This window comes from Pinus tabuliformis, chromosome 1_2, assembly GCF_031772625.1.
Source record: "Pinus tabuliformis cultivar Carrire ecotype Pingquan chromosome 1_2, CPIR1, whole genome shotgun sequence".
NCBI classification, from domain to species: domain Eukaryota; kingdom Viridiplantae; phylum Streptophyta; class Pinopsida; order Pinales; family Pinaceae; genus Pinus; species Pinus tabuliformis.
The window spans coordinates 265,601,369-265,627,632 of record NC_142298.1 but is presented as its reverse complement, the minus strand read 5'-3'; the positions used below and the strand labels follow the sequence as shown (position 1 = coordinate 265,627,632).

The 26,264-nt window shown below is 37.6% G+C and overlaps 1 protein-coding gene across 3 annotated transcripts; it reads right to left on the bottom strand.

Annotated features, from left to right (window-relative positions):
- Positions 1-23,297: 23,297 nt before the first annotated feature.
- LOC149205373 (protein SPA, chloroplastic-like) lies at positions 23,298-25,878 on the bottom strand. 3 transcript variants are annotated; one of them, XM_089393458.1, is made up of 6 exons: positions 25,537-25,865; positions 24,687-24,770; positions 24,526-24,577; positions 24,182-24,338; positions 23,921-23,975; positions 23,298-23,634 (listed from the first exon to the last, which is right to left on the bottom strand). In XM_089393458.1, exons 1-5 carry the CDS (start codon positions 25,750-25,752, stop codon positions 23,954-23,956), a joined length of 531 nt encoding a protein of 176 aa, XP_089249584.1. In that variant the 5' UTR covers positions 25,753-25,865; the 3' UTR covers positions 23,298-23,634; positions 23,921-23,953. The 3 variants fall into 3 exon arrangements, 2 of the variants coding, with proteins under 2 accessions (XP_089249584.1, XP_089249585.1); XM_089393459.1 differs by lacking the exon at positions 23,298-23,634 and adding an exon at positions 23,741-23,823 and having other exon boundaries at positions 25,537-25,867; XR_016251876.1 differs by lacking the exon at positions 23,298-23,634 and having other exon boundaries at positions 23,915-23,975; positions 24,182-24,355; positions 25,537-25,878.
- Positions 25,879-26,264: the final 386 nt, after the last annotated feature.

Sequence of the window (26,264 nt, the reverse complement as noted above, 5' to 3'; positions counted from 1 at the left end):
TCAACTATTATTGCATTTTTATTCAAAAAGTTTATATGTTTTGCAATGATCAATTGATGAGCACATTAAATGGTTGACAGTTGCTATGGGACTTAAAAAGGAATTCTCAATGTTTTCAAGTATTTTGATGCAACAAAAATAACAAAAGTATTGTTACACAAGAACCAATACTCATAAAAGTTTGGTTGTCACACAAGAACCAACCATATATATATATATATATATATATATATATATATATGTTGCAATCAAATATCTTTCAAAGTACACTTTGCAAAAATAATAAAATTGTCATATGATATGCTTATGCATAGTAAAAAGAGAATCAATACAAAGCCAAAGCTCATATAGAAGCAAAACATTTCAAGAAGATCAACTTATGATTAAGGGAATCAATGCAATAGTTGCATAAGGACATGCAACACCTTTAGTTGGGGGGTATGTTGGGCCTCCAAAATTTCATCCACTTTCGCTTTCATTTCCATCATTTTACCCTCATTCTGTAACCTTATAGCCTCATAACCTCAAATTAAGTAACCATTTTCATAATCATATGGGTTTATCATTGTTATTTTCCAAGTCATTTATTTTAAGTATTATAAGTGAATTTGTGATTAAATATTAGAAAATTAACATATTTTCATATACATCTAAAAGTTAGTTATGAATTTTGTGATATTGTATGCTTACTTGAAGATTCTGGAAGGGCCTTACTTGGCCACCCAACCACAAATTTGAATTTCAAATTCCAACTCATGAAGATTTGTGTAATAATTGTAGAAGATGTGGATCATTAATTATACACATCCAAAGGAGAATAATCATGGATGAGAGGATTTGTATCTTACATTTTTAGGAGATTGGTTGTAACCACAAGAGATAAATGTGGATTTATGAGAGATCTAAAGATCTATATTTATTGAATAGTTATCCTTAATTTTTATATAAATAGGGGTACCCCTTCATACAAAGGGTTGTTAACTAATTAGTCATTAATAGCTAGTTGCTAGTTGTTATTTGGAAGTTCCAAGTTCCATCCAAGATGTGATTTGTAAAGTGAGGATAGAGAATTCTTGTAATATCTTGTAACTCATTTTATGAAATACATATTAGCACTTTGATCTCCAATATGTAATAGTTTGTTTAGTGTGCTTGCTGAGGAATGGAAGGCTCCCATCAACCACAGTTTGCACACCTTTGTACATATTGGTAACATAGTGTAGTTATTTTATTTCATTTATTTTCAGCAAGTGTGTTTTCATTTTATGCAAGTGTGTTTTTCCTTTCAGCAAGTGTGATTTCATTTCAGCAGGTGTGAGTGTGATTTCAATTCAGCAAGTGTGATTTCATTTATGCAAGTGTGGTGTGATTTCAATTCTGCAAGTGTGATTTCAATTTATTTATATTTGGTTTGGTTTAGATTAGATTGATTTAACTTGTTTGGTAATTGGTTTTAACTGCATTAGATTAATCTATTATGATAAATAACTACCTAGTACATATAGTACAGTTATACTTCATCAGTTCTACGAACCTCGGGTTGACAATTAATGACAGGGATTTAACTCATAGTTAAATCACCCAACAGTCACGATAAGATAAACATAACCACATATGGGTGAAGGTGACCAACATCCTTATGTGTCACAACAACCTATGTAAGTTCAAATTTTACCTAATTGGGTAAGGAAGTTAACGTTGAATCCTTTAGCACAAGCTAGAGGGCCAAGAGAATTTATGAGTAATTTTATCTAAACTAAGCATGAAAGGCACTGAGAAAAGGAAACTATAGAGGAACTATTCAGTTAGAGGAGGATTCCCTTTGTGTTGTGCAAGCCCTTGGTGGCAACATTGTGAATGGTAACAAATCCTCACTCAACGATTTAAAGGCATCATATTTGTTTCTATGTATGAAGGAGAATGGTCTTCATATTCTTTATCCTATTTGAATCACATTGACCCCTGAGTGGGTCTTCCTATTAAAGCATCAAATATGGATGGGGGTGGCCAAGTGTAAGAAAATTGTAGTATAGTTGAGCCTATGGTTGGGTGGAGAGTGGCTCTCTCTTCTTCAATTTCAAGCACAACTTAAGTGACTCAAATGAGTGTAACTATTTCTCTTTTAATGAAAAGATATTTCTATTTAGTATTTCACGAATATTGTTATGTTGGATTATTGAGTATGTTTATAATGATGAGCTAGAACAATGTTTAATTGTGCTCGAGTTACTATTTGTTATTTGCCAAATGATGAATGTTGTATATAGAGATACTCTAATTATGCTACATGTGATAGGTATGAGATGAATGGTTTTGTGAAGAAGACTTGAAAAGAGATGCATTTACTCAAAAAATTGAGAATAAAGATTGAGAGGAGGATGTCAGATTATCTATTTATATATTTTCAACTCTCCTCTTTCTCTCATCAATTACTCTTGATGATGGATCTTGGTCTAGACTTGAAACATTGATTAAAAGTTATCATTGTGGATGAAAATCTGGAAACAAATTCTTCAAAGAATGTATAAGTTGATTTGATCCTATGGCTCTTCATGTATTATGTTAGTGTGTTGCTCTTAACTAGGCCAGTCGTGGGATTGAACAATTGTGATGTATCCTTGATTGGAAGTGAGAAAACTAGAAGGTTTTCCTTGATTGGAGACCTTGAAATGGTGTGGAAAATGTCATGTTTTAGATAGCTTTAGAGGTTTTGTTGTAAGTTTACAGGATCCTTGACTGGACATAGATTTGTTAAGTATATGTGTGTGTGTGATCTTGTTTGATAGAGGCTATGGAAACTTTATCTCCTCAAGAGATAAGCCAGAATGATGGCCTCTATTTGTAGGAGTTTGGAGTATAAATTGTGAAGTTTGTAGTCCCAAAGAAGTGAGAAGAATCTCATTCGGCTAGGAAAAGTTGTGGATTTGACTATTAGCCATATATTTGTCTTCTTTTGAGGTTCCTAGTTAAGCATTGATTTTGGAATGCCTTTAGAGGCTATTGAGGATTTATAAACCTTTATAAGTCTTCTGGGAAAGCTTCTACCCCATTGGGACTAGAAATTAATACTCCGAGCAAGCTGAGAAACTCTAACGAAATCTTGTAATTCCTCATAAATTTGAGGATTGGAGTTAAGCCCTAGACCCTAGTCACATATACCACTAAGGGAGTCGTGACAGAGGGCTAAGAAGCAAAGGGTTTAAAGGAGGAAGAGGCCCTATGGTAGAAAATTTCTTCATTATCAACAAATCCAGAAAACCAGTGATCCAGTTAATTTCTTTATTGAGGTGCTAGTGGATGTATGGGATGTCCTGCATATCTTGACATCAGATGGTTGACAATCATGAAGTGGGAAAGTGTGGATGTTCTAGATATCTACAGATCTAGATATTCAAAAAACTTTATAAATGGGTTTTTCAAAATACATCAATGTCAAATGACAAAACCTACATATGACAAAGCCTAGAGAGGGGAAACTCTGATGTCACTATTATGAGGGATTCAAAATCCAAAAATCCGAAAAAGATTAAATAACATTTGTTTATGAAAAACTCATATATGAATGCCAACTAGACAACCCACATAGGGTTACATGGCATCCACATGGATGATAATGTGGAAGCTAATGTGTCATGTTGATGTGGTGCAAGGCACACGATTGGATAAGTGGCATGCTGACATGGCATGCCATGTGGCAGTATGGCATGCCACTAAGGTGCCAAAAGGAGATGATGTGGCAACTAATGTGACACTGCATGGTAGAGGTGACATGGAATCCAAGAGCCTAGACATCCAATGATTTATTTAAATGGATTTTCTAGAGTTTCTAGATATTCAAAGATCCAAATATATGGAGGATTGAATAAACTTGACTGAGCACTAGGCCCGGATTTGAATTTATCTAATGGTTTGGAGTATCTAGATGGATTTGAATAGGTCAAAGATATGGAACACTGAAGATACAAAAATATTTATAACATAGATTTACGAAAATTCTTGGATCCATATGTGAGCGTGTAGGTTGATGTATCAAGCTACAGATGTGGTCCTACATGGTGGTGAAACATAGGCAAGGACTAACACATGTTAACTGTTAGCTCTGCTACACGCTTGGACATTTTGAGGGTCAAATGCAGGCCCGACCGTGCTACTGTTGTGTAAAGAGAACCTGTATCAGTCATCCTCCTCGCTCCCCTCACTCCGTTCACACCCCCATAACTCCCGCCATCTTTGTCTTCCTCCAAATCTCGACTTAAGCCCTTGTTTCCTCAAGCCCAAGCGCTAAAACCTAAGCCCCATGCAACTGTGATCACATAACCGAGCGCTTTTGCAAGCCTTTTTCCACGTCACATCCGACGAAAACATGTGCATTTAACCCCACCGTCCGATCTTCTACCGTGCGATCCAACGGTTTTCGCTTTCCCCGCACCCGCAAGCTGCCCGAGTGATAACGCACGATCAAAGCGGTTTCTGCCCTGTCCCATCTGCCACGCGTCGCCCGATAACTTGCATCGCTCGCCCTTGTACGATTACCGCTCACTCACCAAAAGTGGTGCGATACATACCACTTACCGCTCATTTTACTATCCCCGCTCGTTATCTCCCGTGCTACCAAGGATAATTTTAGGGGCGAATGTTCGCCCTTTCGCGAAATTAAGGGGTTTTAAATTTTTAGTGGGCGAATATTTTGTATCATAGTACATTTTTACAAATCACCTCAAATAGCCCACCTTATTTTAAGGGAGAGGGTAAAAAAGGTAAATTTAACCCTTGAAATTAGGACTTACAACCTTCCATTCGCCCATTTTCAAAAATAGGTTTTATTTAAGTGAATCCATTCGCCCATTTTCAAGAATAGGTTTTATTTAAGTGAATCCTATGGGCCAAATACCATATTTATAAAAGAGGTATGGTAAATTAATAAAAATATAAATAAATGAGAGGTATGGTAAATAAATAAAACAGTTTTTATATTTACTCCATAAGTCACCTTATATACATGTAAGGGTGTAAACAAATAAAAACATAAGTAAAGTGGAGGTATGGTAAATAAATAAAAACGTCTTTTTATACTTACTCAAAAGGTATGGTAAATAAATAAAAATATAAATAAATTAGACGTATCGTAAATAAATAAAACCTCTTTTTATATTTAGTCCATAACCATCATTCTATTTATGAAGGCTCAAGAAAGAGGTTTTATTCAAGTGAATCTATGGGCCAAATACCATATTTGTAAAAGAGGTATGGTAAATTAATAAAAAAATATAAATAAACACAAATAAAACATTTTTTTTATATTTACTCCATCAGTCACCTTATATTTAAGGACACTTAAAAAATGGGTTATATTTAGGTGAAACCTATGGCCAAAATACTATGGGACAAATACCATGGACTAGATTGTTATTAATACCATGCAAAAAACCATTATTAACCCTAATATTAGAATTAATAAAAATAAAAATGGCACATGGTATTGACCCATGGTATTCACCAAAATGGCACATGGTATTGACCCATGGTATTCACCTGGAATGTAGCCTATTTAAATGGGGGAATTAAACCAGCATGTAGCCTATGCTAAGATTCACTAGGACTTTACAAAGTTTTCTTATTTAGTGAAAGACTCGCCAAGATATTACAAGATTTTATAATTGAGTAAAATATTCTAATAAAAATAAAAATGGCACATGGTATTGAACCATGGTATTCACCAAAATGGCACATGGTATTGACCCATGGTATTCACCTGGAATGTAGCCTATTTAAATGGGGGAGTTAAACCAGCATGTAGCCTATGCTAAGATTCACTAGGACTTTACAAAGTTTTATTATTTAGTGAAAGACTCGCCAAGATCTTACAAGATTTTATAATTGAGTAAAATATTCGCCATGCTTGGTGAGAGATTCGCCAAAAAATTATATATACATATTATATTATTGATAAAATCGCCTTCCATTTTTCCTATATACCATGGAGATTCGCCCATTTATTATATTTATAAATTTAGGGGGGGTTCTTAAAATTTTCCCTGCGTGCTACTCTTTCGCTCGATGGCCATTGGATCTGTCCACTCACGATCCGACGGCTCACGTTTGTTTGATCCTGTTTCTGCCCGATTCCTCCTGATACTCTGTGTCAAGTGCTCTCTGCCGTCCATCCATGCGATCCGACGACCGATCTTCCTTCTTCGTTCATCCATACTGTCCACGACCATAGCCTTTTCATGCTCCCGAAGGACGAAGGTAACCTGTTCGCCTATACCTGGTGCATTTCCCCCCAACAACCACATTCAAGAGATAGAATGGCCGAGAAGAAAAAGGACATGCCTCGAGCAGATCAGAGCATTTATTAATTATGGAACTTCTTCCATATAACACTCCCCCTACTCGAGAAGTACAGCAGAGCAACATAAAAGATCAAATTCGTTCATTGAAGCAAACAAATTGCACCAAAGACTCCATCAAGCAGTTAAAGCGATTGGTGGTCCATTATGACCCCTCCAAGCCTAGAATAACAAAATATCTTTGTAATGAAACTCTAATATACCCAGAAAAAAGATGCAATCAGGGTGGATGGTTGTTGTTTTGATGTAAGGTTCAACTTCTGGAGACTGTAACTACTTTGGTACTTGCAGTGTCTGGTCTTCATTTTCAGCTAATACAAGCTTCTTTCGTTGTCAATTGCTCACTTTCCATTTCTACTTTGTTCTAGGTTGTGCCTGTTATGCATTTGTTCATGTGCTCTTGATATTTAGCATTAGAGGGGCTGTCATCCCACCTCTGTGTTGAAGTCTAGTATGTATCATTGAATGTGTTATGCAGGTTTCTGTTTACTTAGTGCCAGAGAGCTGTCATCCTGTCTGTGCATTAGGAAATAGATTTGCAGACCTCTTTACTAGTTGCAGCCGGCCATCACATGGTCTTGTGCATCTGTTGGTGTGGTCAGTATTCTCCATGTTCACCTAATCCTCAAACTGTGAGTAATTGGTGGTCTAAAGCCTTGTAGTCTAGGGGTGTTCACCCATGTCTGGAGTTAAGCATAGTAGAAGTGGTTATCTGGCTTGAACAAGCATCATTCATTCCATTCATCCATATCCAACATTTTGTTGAGTTTGTAATGTTCCCGAGCATCTCCGAGATACAACCTAGGAGAGTTTCTTGGGGTGATAACATTAACCAACATAACATTGCATTGTGGGGACACATAGGAAAGGGACCACCACTTGTTTTCCACATGACAATGGTATGAATGTTGACGAGGTGTTAGGAAGGGTAAATATTCTAGTGGCCATAACTTTGGATACATAACTTCTAATGGCCATAATTTTGGTCTATACATTTTGTAACCTCAAAAAGGCCTTAGGGGACTAAGTGGTTATTTTGAAAAAATACTTTTAGATATTGTGCACGAGAATGTTCATAGCAAAGAAAGTTGAGAGTAGTTTTTGCATGAAGGCACAATTTTTTTCCAACATGGAGAATATAATGTTCAAGCATCTTGGGGAATGCTTGATTGGAATTGTGCAATCAATGATAAATAAAGTGATAGCACAACATGAAATACAAGTTTGGAGGAACAATCAATATGCAGGTGTGAAGATGGAAATGTTGGTGCAAAGAAGAATATATGCACATATACAAATTGATGCATGTGAAAAGGAAGTTGAAAGGTTGACCATGAGAAGTCTAAGAATTGGACATGTGGAAAGAAGGTTGAGCCAAGAATGTGTGAATATGAACCATTATATCCAAGTAGATGAACTTGTTGGAATGATAAGAATCAAAGATTGTAGATTGTGTGTAGAGAAGCAATGACCCATGGATGCTTAGTTCGTAAGAGAGTAAGGTAATTAAGAGGTTGTACTACTTGTGAAAGCTTGATAGCATATCTGATATTGTAATATGTTTTGTAACCCTAATAATAATGTTATGAGAAGAACCTATAAAGTATTCTATTGTTGATATGAATTTTTTCATGCATTTCTGTCATTTCCCTTTATTGCAATTATCTCGTGTGGTTTAGAACAACATGTAAATCCTTGAGTTGGGACCATTTCCCTACCACTACATCAAAGGCTATGAAGCATCTTCCACGTTTGCACACTACCATCCCATTCCATGTCCCTGGTATCTGATTTAGTTCATGGACACTTGCCAATTAAGACCCCCTTGAAATTCTTCCTTGTCAAGTCCAACCTAGAAAAAACATTCCCCAAGCATGGTTTATTAGTATCAAATGAGTTTAAGACATCTAATATGGGGTTAATTCTAACCAATAAGCCTACACTCTCTTAATTTTATAAGATGGAGAAATAATGACAAGGTCATCAACTTCTGTACCATCACTAATCTTACACCACTTCCACCTTTTAAATTCAATGTAAATCACCATCTCCCTAAGCAATGACATAATTTTAGGTGATGTTACAATAAAATGAAGGTGGATGTAAATCTAGTTCATGCACAATATAAAAGCTACAAAGTGTCATATTTGTTACACATTGCAACAAATGCATGAAACTCACTGATGAAAATATGAACCATTTTTTCTTCATTTGCAATATTCCTAATCTGTGAACTTGAGACAATGAACTTGGTAATGAGTGCAAGAAATAGATGGACCTTCATCTTCAATCATCCCCCTTACAAATGCATTATTGGAAATGCTACTTGTGACAAGTTGTACAACATTACCCATGTCCATCAACTCAATCACCTCAAGAGGCCCATAAAAAATGCATTGCCCTTTACCTTCCTACTAGTGTACAATATTCCAAAAACACCACACCCCTTGGGTTAGAAGCCAACATAGTAATACTCTAATTTTAAAGTTGTGACCAATCCAGACACCAAATTGGTGTACGAGACCCCCTTGTTTGTGGGACAAAGGACCCCCTTCTATGTAACAATTTGAGTGTTAAGCTCTACAAAGGTGTACACTCTACTCCCTTTGGATTTGAACATGCAACGTTCTAGGAGGAAACACATGTTCTTCACTATTAGGCTCACTAATAAAAAAATCCATGACTAATCTGGATTCAAGCATAAGATATAAAAGAACCTTGAAATCCCTCCAGCTTTTCCTAACACTGTTGAATTATCTGTAAACTATCGTGGTTATTCCACCAAATAGTTTTCTACAACAAACCTATTAAAATAAACCAAAATATATACTATGAAGAGTTGATTCTTTTTAGATTCCAAATTTGTTATTATTGATTCTTGATTTTTATGCATGCAATAGATAAAATGTGGAGCAATAAAATGCCAAACACACACTAATCACAATGAGCCTTACGAGAAAAAAAACAATGAAAATGTGAGGTTGCTCTGTGCTCTTTTGTTTGGAATGGAAATGATGCAAGTACAAAGGAGAAGGAACTCTCTATGGAGTTACCTAAGACTTGTAGTGTGTACACTGCCTCATATTTTTCTTAAGACTTCTTCAGCATCTCCTACACTTGCAAATGGATCTGCCTAATCTTCTCAACAAATTTTCTTCCCTTTAAGCATCCCCTGTGTTGAAGAAAGTGTAACTAGGTTTGGTCTTCATAATGACACATTCCGTTGTAAATGATGTAAATTATATCTAGCAAAATAGTTTGTAGATTTGAGTGTAGTAGCTCCCATTGAGAGCTCTAGTCTAGGTGATAGGTTTGTGTCATTAATGTAAATAATTACACTAGTAAAGTATATAGTTTGTGTCTCAAAGATCAAGGGCATGACCATGTGGAATGTCTCCTCCAAATTCAAGTAAAAATGACTAGTAAAAGTATCCTCCAAGCGAAGATCAAAATGACATTGTAATTTCAGCAAAAATGTATTATATTCATGTCGGGTAAATCATTATGTAAAGTCGACCTAAAGACAAGTCATGTCAGCCTAATGAGCAATGTTAATAAGACTATAAATAAGGGCCTCTCCTCCCTCATTTGAACACACCCACAACACATCAAATCAGTCTCTCTCCTATACGAAGAACTCTGTCTAAGGGTGCGAAGAAAGGGTCAACACAAGGAGCCATAAGTCAACAAGAAGAGGGTCTATCCTACCATCTATAACCGCAGGAATTATGTCCACACGTGTGAGGCTAGGGCATCATCATATGTGCTCTCATCATCAAGGAAAGAGTTTGATCTTGGGTCCATTTGAAGGGAAAATTTGTTTGAAGAGCAGAGACAAGTAGAGCGAAGGTTTAGGAGGGCTAGAAGAGCCCTAAACCTCTCACACGTGCGAAGGAACAAGTCACAATTAGGGTTGCTTACAGTCCTAGGTCATCTTCATGATAAGGGTTGATTTGAGGCCTAAAGAGTTTGATTATTGGTCTACAAGAAAGCTCCAAGCATAGCGAGGCAAGGAGGAGGCTACAAGATCAAGTAGCTCACTCACATGTGGGAAGAGAATCAAGTCTGCTGCAAGGATTGCTGATCAGTGCACATCAAGGAAGCTGATCATCTTGTTTCAAGGCAAGCGTTGAGGACAACAGTTGGACAAGTGAACTATCTTGGACAAGTGAAGCTTGGAGGAAGGAGGAAGGAAGAGAGAAGCTAATTCATCCATCTATAGTTATAGAGTTGATCCATGGAACAACAGGTTAGAGGACAGCAGTAGCAGAAGGTTCTAGCCTTGATCTTGGAGACACTTTGGTCAAAGGGTCTTTGTATGGGTCTTGGAAAATTTTTCAAGTGAAGATTCTATAAGAAGAATTACCGTGGGGTTTCCTCTCATTGGTTGGAGAGGTTTTTCCCTAGCAGCTGCCTATATCTTGTGTTATTGTTCTTTTTCTTATTATGCATGATAGTTGGTTGATGAAGTTAATAAACATACACATATGAAAAGATCTTGTTTAAGGAAAAGATAAAAATACTTCACAAGCAGTTATCTAAGATAGAGAAATCATTATCATATCAAGCCCTTAGATTTCTCAACATGGTATCAGAGGGTTGGTAGAACATCAAGGAAGGGCTGATAAAGAACATTAGAGAAGAGGCAAGGCAGTTGAAGTTTAAGGCAAAGCTAGACTCAGATCCACATTCTGAAACTCCAAGATCTATCAAAGAGAAGACAAGATCTACTATTCAGGCAGATCTATACAAGGAAGGTATCAAGAATCCTCTCACTTCAGTTGAAGAGTAGATCCTCAAGGATAAAATATCAGGTTCCCTAGCATTCAAGGATAGACAAGCTTCCTCAAGCTCATACAAGGCAGCCATCAAAAGACAAGCTTCAAGGATCATCACATCAAGTAAGTATCTTATTTATTTGAGCAAATATAGTCTTGGAAAAGATGTCTTCTTGCAAGGAAAGCAATAAATTAGTTGGAGTTGCCAACTTCCTTGCTTGGAAGAAGAGAACTGACCTCAATTTGAAAGAACAAGAAGTTATTGATCATGTACAAAGAAAATTGTTGCTCCTACTGATAGTCAAGAATTGGCTAAGTATAACAAGAACGAAGTTAGAGCTCAAAAGATTCTCATAGAATCTATCAAGGACTCTCTGATTCCTTATGTATCCAAGCTTGAAACAACCAAGGAAATCTATGACAAATTGATAGATTTGTTCTCCGTCAGCACTGCAGGAGAAGGAATCTCTTTAAGGAATGAGTTATACAAGATGAAGATCAACAAAGAAGAAGGTATAGCTCCATACTTCATAAGGGTTTCTGAAATAAGAGATCAGTTGCAGGAACAAGGAGAAATCATGTTTGATCAAGAGATGACTACTATAGTGCTGAATGCACTACCTGAGGAGTGGGGAAACTTTACAGCCAGCATATGGGCTAAGAAGGAGGCATCCTCACTCAATGATCTGTGGGAAATATGCAAAGTGGAAGAAGCCAGATTAAAGGCCAAGGAAGATATTGCAGTTGGATCCAAGGAGCAAGCATTTGCTTCTAGGTTCAAGAGAAAAGGAAAGTTCGGAAAGTTTGAGAGATCTGGTCACCAGAAACATCCCAAGAAAGACATGTCAAAGATTCAATGCTTTGAATGTCACGAATATGGACACTACCGAAGAGATTGTCCCAAGCGAAAGAAGAATGGCAAGAGGAAACATGAAACAACTCATGTCGCTCAGGAAATACAAGACAATGAAAAGAAGCCAAAGAAGGAGGAGCCACAGGATCTTTACTATGATTAAAAGATCAATTCTTGTTTTCTTTCATAGGTCTTAGTTAGCAGATTGTATAGCATTTAGTGACATGTTGTGTGATTCATGAACATTCTTGTGTGTTGTATAAGTATATTTTTTTAAGAATGAACTGATTATGAGGAAATACTGTTAATGGTTATGATTAAAGTATATTGTATTTCTTTATGTAAGGATTCTAGGAAGGAATGAAATTGCTATATGTAGAAAATTCTAAGATGAGAACACTTTGGTTCTCCGAATCTTTGAAGAGATTTTACAGGAAAATATCCTTTGTGAAGAATCCAAGTTCATTTAAGTCAGAACAATGGTACCAAGAGAACCTGTAAGGATCAAGTCAACTCCGTTGTAGGTCAAAGATCCCTCAAGAAGTCCACTACAATAATTATAGTATGATTCAAGACAAACGAGGTATGTATGCTTGTGTTTAATATTATAATAGCATGTCATATGGTTGCAGGTAACATGGATCAAGCATGATCAATAGAAAAGGGATCTCCTCCTTCGAAAGGATCTAGGAAGGCTTAAGTCACACCAGATGAAATAAACATAATATGTCCTCATATGGAGTATGAGGTAGTTGACTACAATTAAGGAACTCTGATTGGAAGCTCCTGGGAATAAAAGGTGAGGATGGTAAAGATCGTGAAATATGCAACCATGATGAAGGCAATCAACATCTAGAGAATCAAGAAGATTTGACTAGGAAATCTCCCAAAAAGAAATGAAGACTTTGATGGAAGTCTGAAAATATGAAGATCCTTGACTACAGATATCTTTGGGAGATATGTCAACATGTATGCAAGGTTTTGATACCTACAAGAAGATGTCACTGGAAAAGGCCATCACCAAAAAGGTAATATGTGATTTGTTTTTTATTTCTGACCTTTTGGGATAAGTCTGGGTATGTGTGCAGGGCCATGGTAAGAAGAGTTGTGAAGGATGTCACAACTATGTACCTTATGATCTAAAGCAATCGTTGTTGAAAGAAAGGTGGAGATAGATGGCCCTATGAAGGAAGCTCCAAACGCAAATCCAAGGAGGATACTTTCCAGAAAAGAAGGAATGATGGAGGAAAGTGTTGGATGGTTGAACCCTACACATGAAGAAATTGATGACATCGAGGTCTTGGATCATCAGTCAACGAGAAGACCCTATAAAGTATTGATGATAGAGTCCCTGTTTAAGAGGGAGCTCTGGAAGGTTCCTATGAGTAAAGGAACATGAGTAAGTTTCTGAGTAAAGAGAAACTTGGAACTCATCCCTGGTTAAGAGGGAGAGTTAGACATGACATTCTTGTCTTTAGTTTAGAAGAAAGAATGGAGGATTGTGTAATCATCTGGAATTCGACACTCTTTGAGGATGTGGTAGGGCATCCAAGATAAGAGTGGGCAAGAGGATCGATATTCTTAAGGGTTGGGAACCCAAGATGAGAATAGTCCTAGTAGGGCATACTCGGAGAACACCCGGGTGGGTATGACCCTAAGAGAGACAATGATGATGTGTGTCTATCAGTCATTGGTCTCGCCAACATTGTGCTCTGATCTAAGTGAGAGATAGAGCTATTAGTCAAGGCCTTGCTATATGAAAACAATGTTGGTTGAAATGATGCTATAACAGATGGATTGCAAATCCGATCTTCTTATGAGAATTCTTCTATGAACTTGAAAAATTGTCCAAGTACCATGTATGAATACCTCCCTAGTTAAGAGGGAGTGTTGAAGAAATTGTAACTAGGTTCGATCTTCATAATGACACATTCCATTGTAAATGATGTAAATTATATCTAGCAAAATATTTTGTAAATTTGAATCATGGGTTTCATGCTCAAAATTTGTTTGTAGTAGCTCCCATTGAGAGCTCTAGGCTAGGTGATAGGTTTGTGTCATTAATGTAAATAATTACACTTGTAAAGTATATAGTTTGTGTCTCCAAGATCAAGGGCAGAACCATGTGGAATGTCTCCTCCAAGTTCAAGTAAAAATGGCTAGTAAAAGTATCCTCCAAGCGAAGATCAAAATGACATTGTAATTTTGGCAAAAATGTATTATATTCATGTCGACTAAATCATTATGTAAAGTCGTCCTAAAGACAAGTCATGTCGGCCTAATGAGCAGCATTAAGAAGACTATAAATAAGGGCCTCTCCTCCCTCATTTGAACACACCCACAACACATCAAATCGGTCTCTCCTATGTGAAGAAGTTTGTCTAAGGGTGCGAAGAAAGGGTCAACACAAGGAGCCGCAGGTCAACAAGAAGAAGGTTTGTTCTGCCATTTATAACCGTGGGAATTCTGTCCACATGTGCGAGGCTAGGGCATCATCCTATGTGTTTTCATCATCAAGGAAAGAGTTCGATCTTGGGTCCATTTGAAGGGCAGATTTGTTTGAAGAGCAGAGACAAGTAGAGCGAAGGTTTAGGAGGGCTAGAAGAGCCTTAAACCTCTCACACATGCGAAGGAACAGGTCACATTTAGGGTTGCATTACAGTCCTAGGTCATCTTCATGATAAGGGTTGATTTGAGGCCTAAAGAGTTCGGCTGTTGGTCTAGAAGAAAGCTCCAAGCATAATGAGGCAAAGAGGAGGCTACAAGATCAAGCAGCTCACTCACACGTGGGAAGACAGTGAAACCTTCAGGTCTGCTGCAAGGGTTGCTGATCAGTCCACATCAAGGAAGTTGATCATCTTGTTTCAAGGAAAGCGTTGAGGGCAACAGCTGGACAAGTGAACTATCTTGGACAAGTGAAGCTTGGAGGAAGGAGGAAGGAAGAGGGAAGCTAATTCATCCATCTATAGTTGCAGATCCGATCCATGGAACAACAGGTCAGAGGACAGCAGTAGCAGAAGGTTCTAGCCTTGATCTTGGAGACACTTTGCTCAAAGGGTCTTTGTATGGGTCTTAGAATTTTTTCAAGTGAAGATTCTATAAGAAGAATTATCGTGGGTTTTCATCTCATTGGTTGGAGAGGTTTTGCCCTGGCTGCTACCTATATCTTGTGTTATTGTTATTTTGCTTATTATGCATGATAGTTGGTTGATGAAGTTAATAAACATACACATATGAAAAGATCTTATTTAAGAAAAATATAAAAATACTTCACAAGTAGTTATCTAAGATAGAGAAATCATTATCATTATCAAGCCCTTAGATTTCTCAACACCCTGTGAGATCATCCCTCACTCCTCCTTGTTGCCCATATGTGATATCGAAAGGTGAAGGTGACAACATCCAAAACAAGTTTCAAATGGGGACTTACTAGTAGAAATATGGAATGCTTTATCATAAGAGTGTTGTATATATACCATACTTTTATCCCAAATCATCAGATGCTTCCAATTGTAACCCCTCAAAAGCTACACCAAAGTCTTGTTTACTACTTTTGTTTTCCCATCTGTCTGTGGAAGGAATGTTGTAGACCTCTTCAAGTTTGTGTCCATCTTGTTCCATAATGTAGTCCAAAATGAGCTAAGAAATATGGTGTCCCTATCTAATAAGATGCTCCTTGGTATCCCAAAGCACACCCAAACCTATTAAAAGAACAATTTTACTACTTCTTTCCCTCTAATGGTCTTTTTCATGGCATAAGAACACACATCTTGTTAAACCTATCAACTACTGCGAACAAGAATTCATGCCATTTCCTAGTTGTTGGTAAACTTCCCACAAAGTCCATGGAAGTGCTTTCCCAAGGACGAGTGGATACACGTAAGGGATGGTATAGACCATGTTTCTTGTTAATCGGCTTGTTGGTACAACAAAGCATACATATTTTTATGAACCTAGCTACATCTTCTTGCATTCTAGGTCAATACACACAACTCTATAAATTGGCCATTGTCTTCACTACAACAAAATGCCTTGCAACATTGGAGGTGTGAGACTCTTTGATAAGTTGCAATCGCTCACCTTTAGGGGCACACAACTTGTCCAACATGTAGAATAACCCATTCTAGAGATGGTAGTCAACTATGCTATCTCCATTGTCAACATGAATCTAGCTCTACAACCATTGAAACACATTGAAGTTATCATCATCTATGTATGCCTCTCTATATGCATCATGGGTGAAAGGATCTATGTGCATCAAAGTTCCCAAAGCTATAATTTTTTACATGGTTGGGCTTGAAATCATGTCGGCCAACTTGTTTGTGTTTCCCTTCTTATACCTTATCACTAAATCAAATTGTTGTAGGAACCCCATCCACTTTATTATCTCGTCTAGTGTAACTTACTATGGGCCTGCAGGTACTATAGTGGCTAGTGATCTAGGTGGATGAGTATCTCCTTTCCGATCAAATAGTGTTTCCACTTTTTAACAGCTTGTACCAGAGCATAAAGCTCATTGTCATAGGTAGGGTAGTTGAGAACCACCCCATGAAACAATTCAAAAAGGTTGCATACATGCCTTCTTGCATTCATCTCCACTTCAAAAGGCTATTGCAATTTTGGTGATGCAAGAACCGGTGCTTGATTGATTTTCTTCTTCAACTCATCAACGGCATTATGTTGACCCTTCTCCCACTAGAAACTCTTACCCCTTATTGTTATGGTGTGAAGTGGTGTAGCTACTACTAAAAATGAGGCAATGAATTTCCTTAGGTAGTGTGTTACCCCAACAAAACTCCTGAGCACAAAAACATGTATAGGCATCGACCACTTCATGATGGCCTCCATCTTGGCAGAAATTATCTTGAGCTCCCCTCCACTAATCACATAGCCTAAATACACCAAAGACTATTGTGCAAACTCACATTTCTTAAGATTTGCAAAAATGTGGTCCTTCTTCAAAGTCTCTAACACCTACATCAAGTGGGAGATGTGCTCCTCCTAGGTAGTGCTTGTCTAGTTTTGAAGGAAATATTCCAAATATCTTCTTCTCTAGCTCGAACCTGGTGATACAAATTTTAAATCTAGCTTGGTGAAGTATTTTGTTTGTTGCAACTAGTCCAAAATGTCATCAATCCTAAGCAGAGGGTATTTATTCTTGAGTATAATCTTGTTTAATGATTTGTAATCTATGCATCCTTCTTTGGCACAATTATGATGGGTGACCCACAAGGTTGTACTTGGTCAAATAACACCCCCATCCAACCACTGTTGCAACTACTATACTTCATGTGCTTCCATAGTGGACTATCTGTACAATATAATGTTTAGCAATGAGGAATTTGACAACAATTAGATCTTGTGCTCTACTTCCCTCTTGGGTGTTAACACTTTAGGCTCTTGGAACACTCTCGCGTGTGCCTATAACAACTCTTCCAGTTGCAATCTCTTTTCCATAGTACACCCATACAAAGATGTTTTTGCCCTTATTGACTCCTTATTTGATTGATTTCTCTTAGAAACAGTGAAACATATTTCTTGCTAGAACTGATCAATTTTTTACTTAGTTGGCACTTATAAATGAAATCTTGACTTGCCCTTTTGCGCATTGATGATAAATGATTTTCAATCCTTAATGAGGTGGTACTAGTTGGATCTCCACATGAATATTGCATCCCACATGTACATATAAGGACTCATAAACACAACTCCACATACATCAAGTGGAACTACATCCAATTCTACTTCATCAATACAATTAACATTGCTAGCAACTTTTATTCTACACTATTTTGTTACCTTGATTTTGGCATCCTTATTGACCCATCCTAATGGATATGGGCTTGGATGATCATGAACCTTCAACCCAAGTTTGTTGACCAAATCCACTGCTATGAGGTTAGCTAGTTAACTTGAGTCGAACATGGCATCAATCTTTGTCTTCTTGACCTAAAACTTAATATGGAAGAGCTTGGTCATCTCCTTCACCTCCTAATGACAAAGGCTACTTAGATTCACCTCTTTCTACACTGAGGTACATACAATCTTCTTATCTATGTTGGAGTAACTTTCCACTTGATTGCTCGAATCAGTTGGGATGAGATCCTTTTTCTTCTTGTCCTTCTTCTAGTCCTTCAAGTTCAGCGCTAAATGCAATTTCTATCACTCCTCCTTTGTGTGGCCATCAATGTTGCAGTGGTTGATAGGATCCTTGCATTGATGTGCAGTCACTACTACCTTCTTGTCCTTCCCCCTTTACACTTCTTCCCCTCCTTGTAAACTTCCTAGTGTTCCTTCTACTTTGAACCACTTGATTTCCCTTTCTTCTAGCCTATGTTTTTTCGGTACTGCACCTGCACATAAGCCTTGTCTATCGTTTTGGGTTTAAACAACGTCACTTGATCTCGCATATGGTCGTATAGACCCCCCAAATACTTGAGGAGTACATCTAGGTTCTTGGGAGAGATACCCAACATTATTTCCATCTTCCTGAATTTTGTGGTGTACTCGTAGTTGGCTATCAGGTTGTGTTATAACCAGGCCACTAGGAGGAAAAGGGGTTCCATTCTATCTGCTTGCATTTTGTTCCATGGTAGAGTAGTGTTAAAATATGCAACTACGATCAAATTCCACTTTGGACAACTCACTTGATGGAGATAATGATTGCATTGAATCCCTCTTTTCAAGAGGACCAAAATTTACCTAAAGATCACTCAAAATGCATAAGGGAAAATGTACTTTTGAATTATAAGCCCACATGTACATATTTGATCAGTCAATCCCTAAAGCAAATTGGGCACCCTTGACAGGCTAAATACAAGTGTCCTCTACCTCATTTGTATATCTTGATGAGACGCTCTTCTATCTTAGTTTTTGGCTCGCACATGTCTGAGGCTCGTCCGCAAAGGAATGGGTTCACTCGAAGACGAAATTGCAAGGTCCGAAGCTCACATCTATGTTTTAGGGCTTTGGGCCTCAGTTGCAGGCATGACACAAGAAGAACTTGACCACAGTCACTCGCTAGCCGGCTCATCCGTGTGACCGAAGCATCTCAGTCGCACACACAGCTCGTCCTCCGTGTGACTAGCATCTAGGGTTTCTGAGTCTCAATCATAGACTGCAGTCCCTGGCTTACAGGCTCCAGGGAGCGACTGGAACCTTCTCAATCGCAGGCATGACTCCTCCTCCATGCGACTGGGACCTAAATGATGAAATTTCAGTTGTCCGAAGATTTCACTCAGTAGCTGCAGCATTTGGCAGTTGACCACGGACAAGGTAGTTCATTACAAGCTTCAGAATCAGAATTTTGATTATAAGCATTGTTAGGTTCATTTCATGAATATTGTGCAGTTGTTTAAGTTGGATAGTTGTATGGATGAAGATATGGATCATTGTACTCTCCTTTGTTGAATTATTCGATAACAATCTAATAAGAAGAAGAATTTGAAAAGGTTTTCCCCATAGTGGGTTTTTCCCTGGTCTCTGACCAATCCTGGTGTCTCTATGTGTGAAAACTTTTATTTTATTTTTTCCTTTATGTTTCGCTGCATTAATGATGATGATAATGTTCTTTCTATATAGTTGCATATGTTGTTGAATAATGATGTAAATATGAATAATGTTATGATATTATGGGGTGAAATTAATGTGTTAATGAAGAAATGCAATTATCAAAGAAAATAACAATATAGCCCTAAGAAAAATTAACAAGTAGAGTAATTGAGAGTGGATAGGGAGAGAAGAACAAAGGGGGTCTTGCGCAAGTGAGAGTTTTTGGACCCCAAAATACTTTGTTTAATGCCTCAAATTACATCCAGAAGGTTTCAACCCTAATTTTCGAAATTGCGTCATGTCAGTGAAAATGTTCTTGCAATTTGATTCCTCCATTTTTTCCACTCTGAAAGCATCAAGATGGATGACAAATAATATACTGATCCAATCTGGATCACTCAACTTTGAATCAATGTGGACCTTTTCTTCAAAGAAAACAAGGGTCCTCATTTTCTCAATAGTTGAGCATTGTATATCATTTTGGCTCATCAATGAATAAATCATTCACTATTTTCCTACGATATGGAGACCTACATCCATTCAATGCAATACCATTTCAAAAGAGAAATTGCGGAAACGATGCATTAATGCCCTTTAGATCACATAGGCAACCAAGAAAGTGATTAGAATGTGGACAACTGGTTTTGTAATGGCTCAACAAGGTGTGTTTTAGATGGGGAAGTCCGAAGGACATGTAGTACCTTTATCCATTCCAAGTTCAAAGAAATTCTTATTTGCAAACGCCTACAGATTGCATCACAAATTTTAGTTTGTTCCCTCTTCCTTCTGACCATTAAATGCAACCTGGCTCCTCGCTCCTATCACTGAACTATGTTTAATTTCCCTTTAAGAGAGAACCCAAACCTTCACTCCATTTAGTCCACTTGCTCCCCTACCATACTAATAACCATGGGTCTTCATAACTGCTCACCATTTCCGCTCAAATGTGCTCTTGACATCTGAAATCATTTTAGATGCCACAAGGCAGTATAGGCTTGTTTTGGTCTATTGAGCATCACAGTAGAAGGGGTGCTTGGGCATGCCATTTGCAAATTTATATTGCTAGGAACTTGGAAGAAATCTGAAAATATGAACAAATCACTGAAGAGGAGGAAAAAGATTTCCACAGGCAAGCCCCAGATTTGGGTTTCTTTCTGTGGTTTGCTTGTTGAATGTGCATCCAACTCTAAATGGTAGCCTCAAACCAAACAACTTCAAACCCTTTACAATTTTCTCTTCTCAATTTCACCAGCAGCCTTATACAGTTGTTTCCAACCTTTTACAACTCAAAAAGGAGAGGTAAGGGTTAAAATTCGCCTTAATATTGTGTATATGTTAGTTGGGTTTATAATAGCTTTTTGTTTTTTTGTCTTTCAGTGAGCTAAACATCAAAGAAATAATCATTTCATGGCCAAGATTTAGGTGATTTGGGAGCATTTCTCAGCTAACAAATAAGTTTCTAGAAGAAACTCATTTCTAAGTCAAGAAATATCCAAGAAGTGTTGATAAACATACTGAGAAATGCACAAGAAAAGGTGTTAAATTTACTATCTAGGATACAGAACCATTTTTTGTCTGGTTTCCGGTGACATAAGTTGTGGTTATAAGACCCCCTGGGCTTATTGCTTCCACTGCCAATCTTTTGACACTTACGACAACTAATCCCTCAACATCGCAGGTTACATCTCCTTCTATTGTTTTCCAAGATGCTAGCAAAGCAGAAGGTGACTCTAAAACCTTTGAAAGGCACCTTTGTGTGAGCTTTGATCTCTGTTTCTATTAAAACGTTTCATTTATAAATTTAAGTTAGGAAAAGATCCTCAACCTTGCAATTTTTTAGAGGCTCGATAAACTTGACAACTTTATTGAGGGATTTTTAAAATCTCCCAATTTTAGAACTTTGGGATAAGTTATTCAAATATGGTGAAAAGAGTAAAATCACCGATAATGTTGTGTCCTAAATAGCATTTTTGCAAAGTATGACTCAACAAGAGTGGAACTATATAGCATGTTTGGTTTAAATGGTTGACAGCAAATACATCTGTCATAAGCTAAGATTTATTAACATTTAAGTGCGAAGCAGTGGCAGATGGGGAAGGGATCATCCTCAATCTTGTTGGACAACAGAAATTTGCTTTTCCATGGGATCTTCGGACCACCACTAGCAATGAAGGATAGGCTTTCACAGCTTATCAAGGGGTCGTGATTCTAAGAAGGCAAACCCAGGGGTTAGATTTCCATTCTTGGAGATTCTTCTAGAATCATTAGGGCACTCCTACATATTATATAAGAAACCCTTTTCTTCTCAGTGCCATGCTCGTATGGTCGATCGATTCTTTTCTTCTATAAGATTTCCGTGGGTTCTCTCTCTTTTAAATCAGGTGTTATCTAAACCCTTTTGCTGATGAATTGGCAAATAAAGAATCTGAGGAGCTTAAGGGCACCTCGAGGTTGTGGAAGGAAGGAACAGATTACATCCTACAAGCATGTGTTAAAATCAAAGAAGTGAAAGGGGCGACATGCTCCCCCTGCCAGGTCACATCCTTTCTATAGGGTAGGTGGATGCATTAAAAACGTGGCATCCATACTGCCTTCAAATATGGGGTTATCCATCACCTCCTGCAGGCCATGGCATCCATACTGCCTTCAAATATGGGGTTATCCATCACCTCCTGCAGGCCATTCATTGTGCAAAGGACACAATGAATGACAATCATTCTAGTTCATTCGTGTGGGAAGAAAGGCCAGTCTCCATGTTACCCTTCTTGAATTTCTCCAAGATCAATGGTAGTAATTGCAGCATGCAGGAGGTTCAAATGGTGGTCAAGTCTAGGCATTCTTGTCTTTTCTTATCTTCTCATTGGGTTTTACTCTACCTCTTCAGCCAAAGGTGGGGGAGGGGCTTCTTGCTTACTTTTGGTTTTCATAGAGAGGATGGATCATTACAACTATTGTCTGGCTACTGTGGGAGACATTCGTGAGGTTAGGAGCTGTCTTTGTCATTTGAAGATGCTCCATGGAGATCTTAGGGCTTCAAGCAAGCATTTCCTCGACCCTTGAACAGATAGACTGACGGAAATTGGAGATGAAATCCTAGAGTAACAAGGCCAATAGATACAGGAGACAAGGATTGCCTATGTGTCGAGTTAGGAAAGCATATCCCAGCTCCAAAGGACTGGGAGATAGAGTCAAGGAGTGAAATAGCCATGAAGTCGATAAAGCAAATCAAACTGGAACCAAGCCTCCCTGTGATTCAGGACCTGCTAGTCCAATTTGTCATGCATGTTGGAATGCTTCATGAGGAGTTGCTCCCTGGAGCACTTGTGCACCACAATGACTTTGAAGACTCCCATGGGAGATTAAAGCTAATAGCCAGGTGGTTTATATGACAGATTTGGCTAAATAGTTCTTCCTAATTTCCATTATATAGGTTATGTATTGTAAGTTTCTACAATTGTTAGGGCAATTTACAAGACTGTATACCTGCAAAGTGTGAAGTTTGGAGCGGGAAGATACCGTTAATTCTTGTTAATGGGTGGTTTGCGGTCTCCCCATTTTGTGCCTCTTGTCAGAAAAAATATGAAATATTTTGGTTTGTATTAAGCTTGTACTGGTGAAGTTGCAGCCAGTTTTTATGAATACAAATACTTATTACTTGTACAAAGAAAACAACTAAGTGCAGTTGAGTTCGAAACTTCTTGGGTTTGTAATTTTGCATGGGAAAGGGGGAATATTCTTCTAGAACCATTTTCAATTGAACAAATATAAAGCCAAAGACGTAATATACATATATTACACTAATTCGAATAACAAAAATTGGGGCAAAAATACTGAAGGAACAGAATGGTGTCTTTAAGTGATGGAAAACAATCTATGAAAAGGATTCTAATTTGTAAGAATGACAATAAACTTTTACAAATAGTAGAATATTGTTTCCAGTGATCCCAAACAATTTGTTAAAAACTCAACCAAAGTTCCTCAAATGCAAAGCACATTCAAAACATTCCATACAGTCTGGTGCACATCCAGAAACAGATAAATCAGCATGATGGGCTCGAGCATTAAGAAATCACCCCGAGTACGTTGCATGTAATGTCATTCCCTGTTGACATGCACAGTTGAGTTTGCAAGAAACAAAAAATAAATAATATCAGAAGGAATTGGACATAATGGGTTGAAAACAGATACTATTTCACAGCATAGAAAGAACAGTTATAGGTGGATTATAATCTCATCTTGGAGTTTCAAATACATCCTCGAATAGTTGACCACATAACATCAGCTTCAACAACTGTAACCAAATAGCTAATCAATCGACTTCAACTTTCATTTACAACGACAACAAAATCAAGGGATTTTAAACAATGAAAAGAATGGCCTTAACATACCTGAGTCTTCGATGTAACACACAAGGCAATCAATCAATCATCATCCTTGTACTCCCTACTCAAAACAAAAATATTTTTATTCCAAGGCATTGAACTCAACTTTAAAGAGCTAAAATAATAGAAAACAAATAGAATATCTGTTGGAAATTTATTTCAGCTTACTGGACTTCTCTTAATCCCTACGACCTGTAGATTTTAAAAGGGAATGTTAATTTACATAACGCATTCACAGATTCATTAGGTTCTCATAGAAAGGCATACCTACGGTCCAAGTACCGAGGCTGGATTCCTGTTCCTTGACATGTTGTACAGGTCAAAGAACCTGCTCCTTCACAATTTATACATTTGGATACTTCAGCCTCACCTCCTCCAAGTTCAACATTGATGCTACCCTCTCCCAAACAAAACCGGCATGTCTCTGCAGTTTGTTGCAGCCTCCATTCAGGACAGAAGCAAGAGACAAATTGGATCCAAGCAAGGCATTTTTCAAAGGTAATGAGTTTCCAATGAACAATAGATCATAAAAAGAAGTACTCCTGTGCATTTTTGTATTGAAATAATCAGTTACAACTTATGGTGCATAAGATGATGGCATTGAGACTTACGAGCACCAGTTCCTTTGCATGGAAAGCATGGTTGATCATTCTCTCGAGTTGCCTGACAATAAATGAGAACCAATTTATGGACCAACAGTGTTCTCTCGGTGCTCCTTTCAAATGACAAATTGAAGAAAGGTGCAAAACTAGGGAGAAGGAAGAGTGCATACCGCATTGTTGATTTGAGTTTCGTAAAACACTGGGATAGCAATACCAACACCAATGCTAACAACACCTACAGCCACAGCAACTAGCTGCATCCCCAAAAACAGTAATTTTATGCAGAGAACAAAAGTCATGGAAAACTATTTCAACATTGTCCCATCAGATTCTACGTGGGACAATGGGAAGCCATAGAAAGCTGAAACTTCTAACTGACAAAGAGAAAATAAATTTTTTTAAGCACCGAACGTGTTGTAACCTTTACTATGAGTACCCTGCATTATAGTGGACTCAGAATCATGTTTACCACATGGAAAATATTTATTCCTAATGTTATTCAAAGGATTCTAGTAGGACTACTTGTTGGGAATTCCTTACAACTCATAACTCTAGCACCGAATACATGGGCAAACTGACCTGGTTAGGTTCCAAAATTAGATAATGCTCAATTGAAAAGTATTTGAAATTGAGCCCAAAAACCCTAATTTACATAATACAAGGCCAGCGTGTTTATTAATGTTAAGTCCATTGCAGTGGCATGCCAAAAACAGGGGATGTAACCAGCAAATTTTGCAATGTACAGATGCAGCTGTGTGCTTACCCCTTGCCAACCCACTTGCCACTCAGCTTGACCCAAATCCTCAAAAAATCGAGAATAGAAACAGCAGAGCACCACAATGTAAATGTGTGTTTGACAATCTGCTACCAGTTCACTACTGTACAGATTGTTCGAAAACAAAGCAAACCAAATTCTTTCCATGCCCAGGCTCTTTGTGTTACCTTGGGGAATTACAACTTATAATGTGCCAATGTATAGAATAAAGGGAAATGGGCGAGAAATGTGCTAATTATGTTTACCGTGTCCTGGTCCAATTCAAGGGCTCGAACAGCAAGATGACGCCCCCTCCTTTTCTGTCTCCATGTGTGTAGCCAGGATGACCTCAAACAAAGGCATGAGTTCAAGTTGAATGCAGTACAATGTAATGCAGAGAAGCGCGTTGAGGGTGTTGATGATAATGCAGCACACGCCCACTGAGGGGGAATTATTCTGCAGTGCAACAGTTCCATCGCCATTTCCCTTCTTCCTACGCATACACTGGTTGTGTAGTGTAGTGTGAATTCAAGTCAAATATCCATCCTATCCACTTACACCGATCTGGATGGACTTGGTCTCAGGATTATGTGTCAATGTGGCATTCATTAATAGAAAATTGAATAAAATAAAAAATCATTTGGAATAATGATAGACTGAACTGAATACTGTCTCTTATGGGATTTTTATGATATTAATATATTTATAAATCAGTGATTCGTTAGAGTGATCAAGGTTATGTTAAGAAGAGTTAGTATACTAAATAACATATGATTTAACATGGATTGAAGTGTCCAAAGAACACAGTGGTTTACTTTTTTAACCTTATCACAATAGGTTAATATGTCATCTGTGCAAATTGCTAATCCATGTAACCACTCGAAATAAGAACTTTGTACCATATTAACAAAAATCTATTTTACTCAAAATTTATGATGTAGTTTATAAAGATATTTTTTTTAGTATGAAAATAATTTAAAGGTTGACAACATAC

Excerpts from the sequence above, each read along its gene's own strand:
- LOC149205373 (XM_089393459.1), bottom strand. The coding sequence starts at position 25,752 with ATGGCGATGGAACTGTTGCACTGCAGAATAATTCCCCCTCAGTGGGCG. Across the intron at positions 24,578-24,686 it reads AAACTCAAATCAACAATGCG|GCAACTCGAGAGAATGATCA; the intron begins GTATGCACTCTT and ends ATTTATTGTCAG. Across the intron at positions 23,976-24,181 it reads CCTCGGTACTTGGACCGTAG|GGAGTACAAGGATGATGATT; the intron begins GTATGCCTTTCT and ends TGTTTTGAGTAG.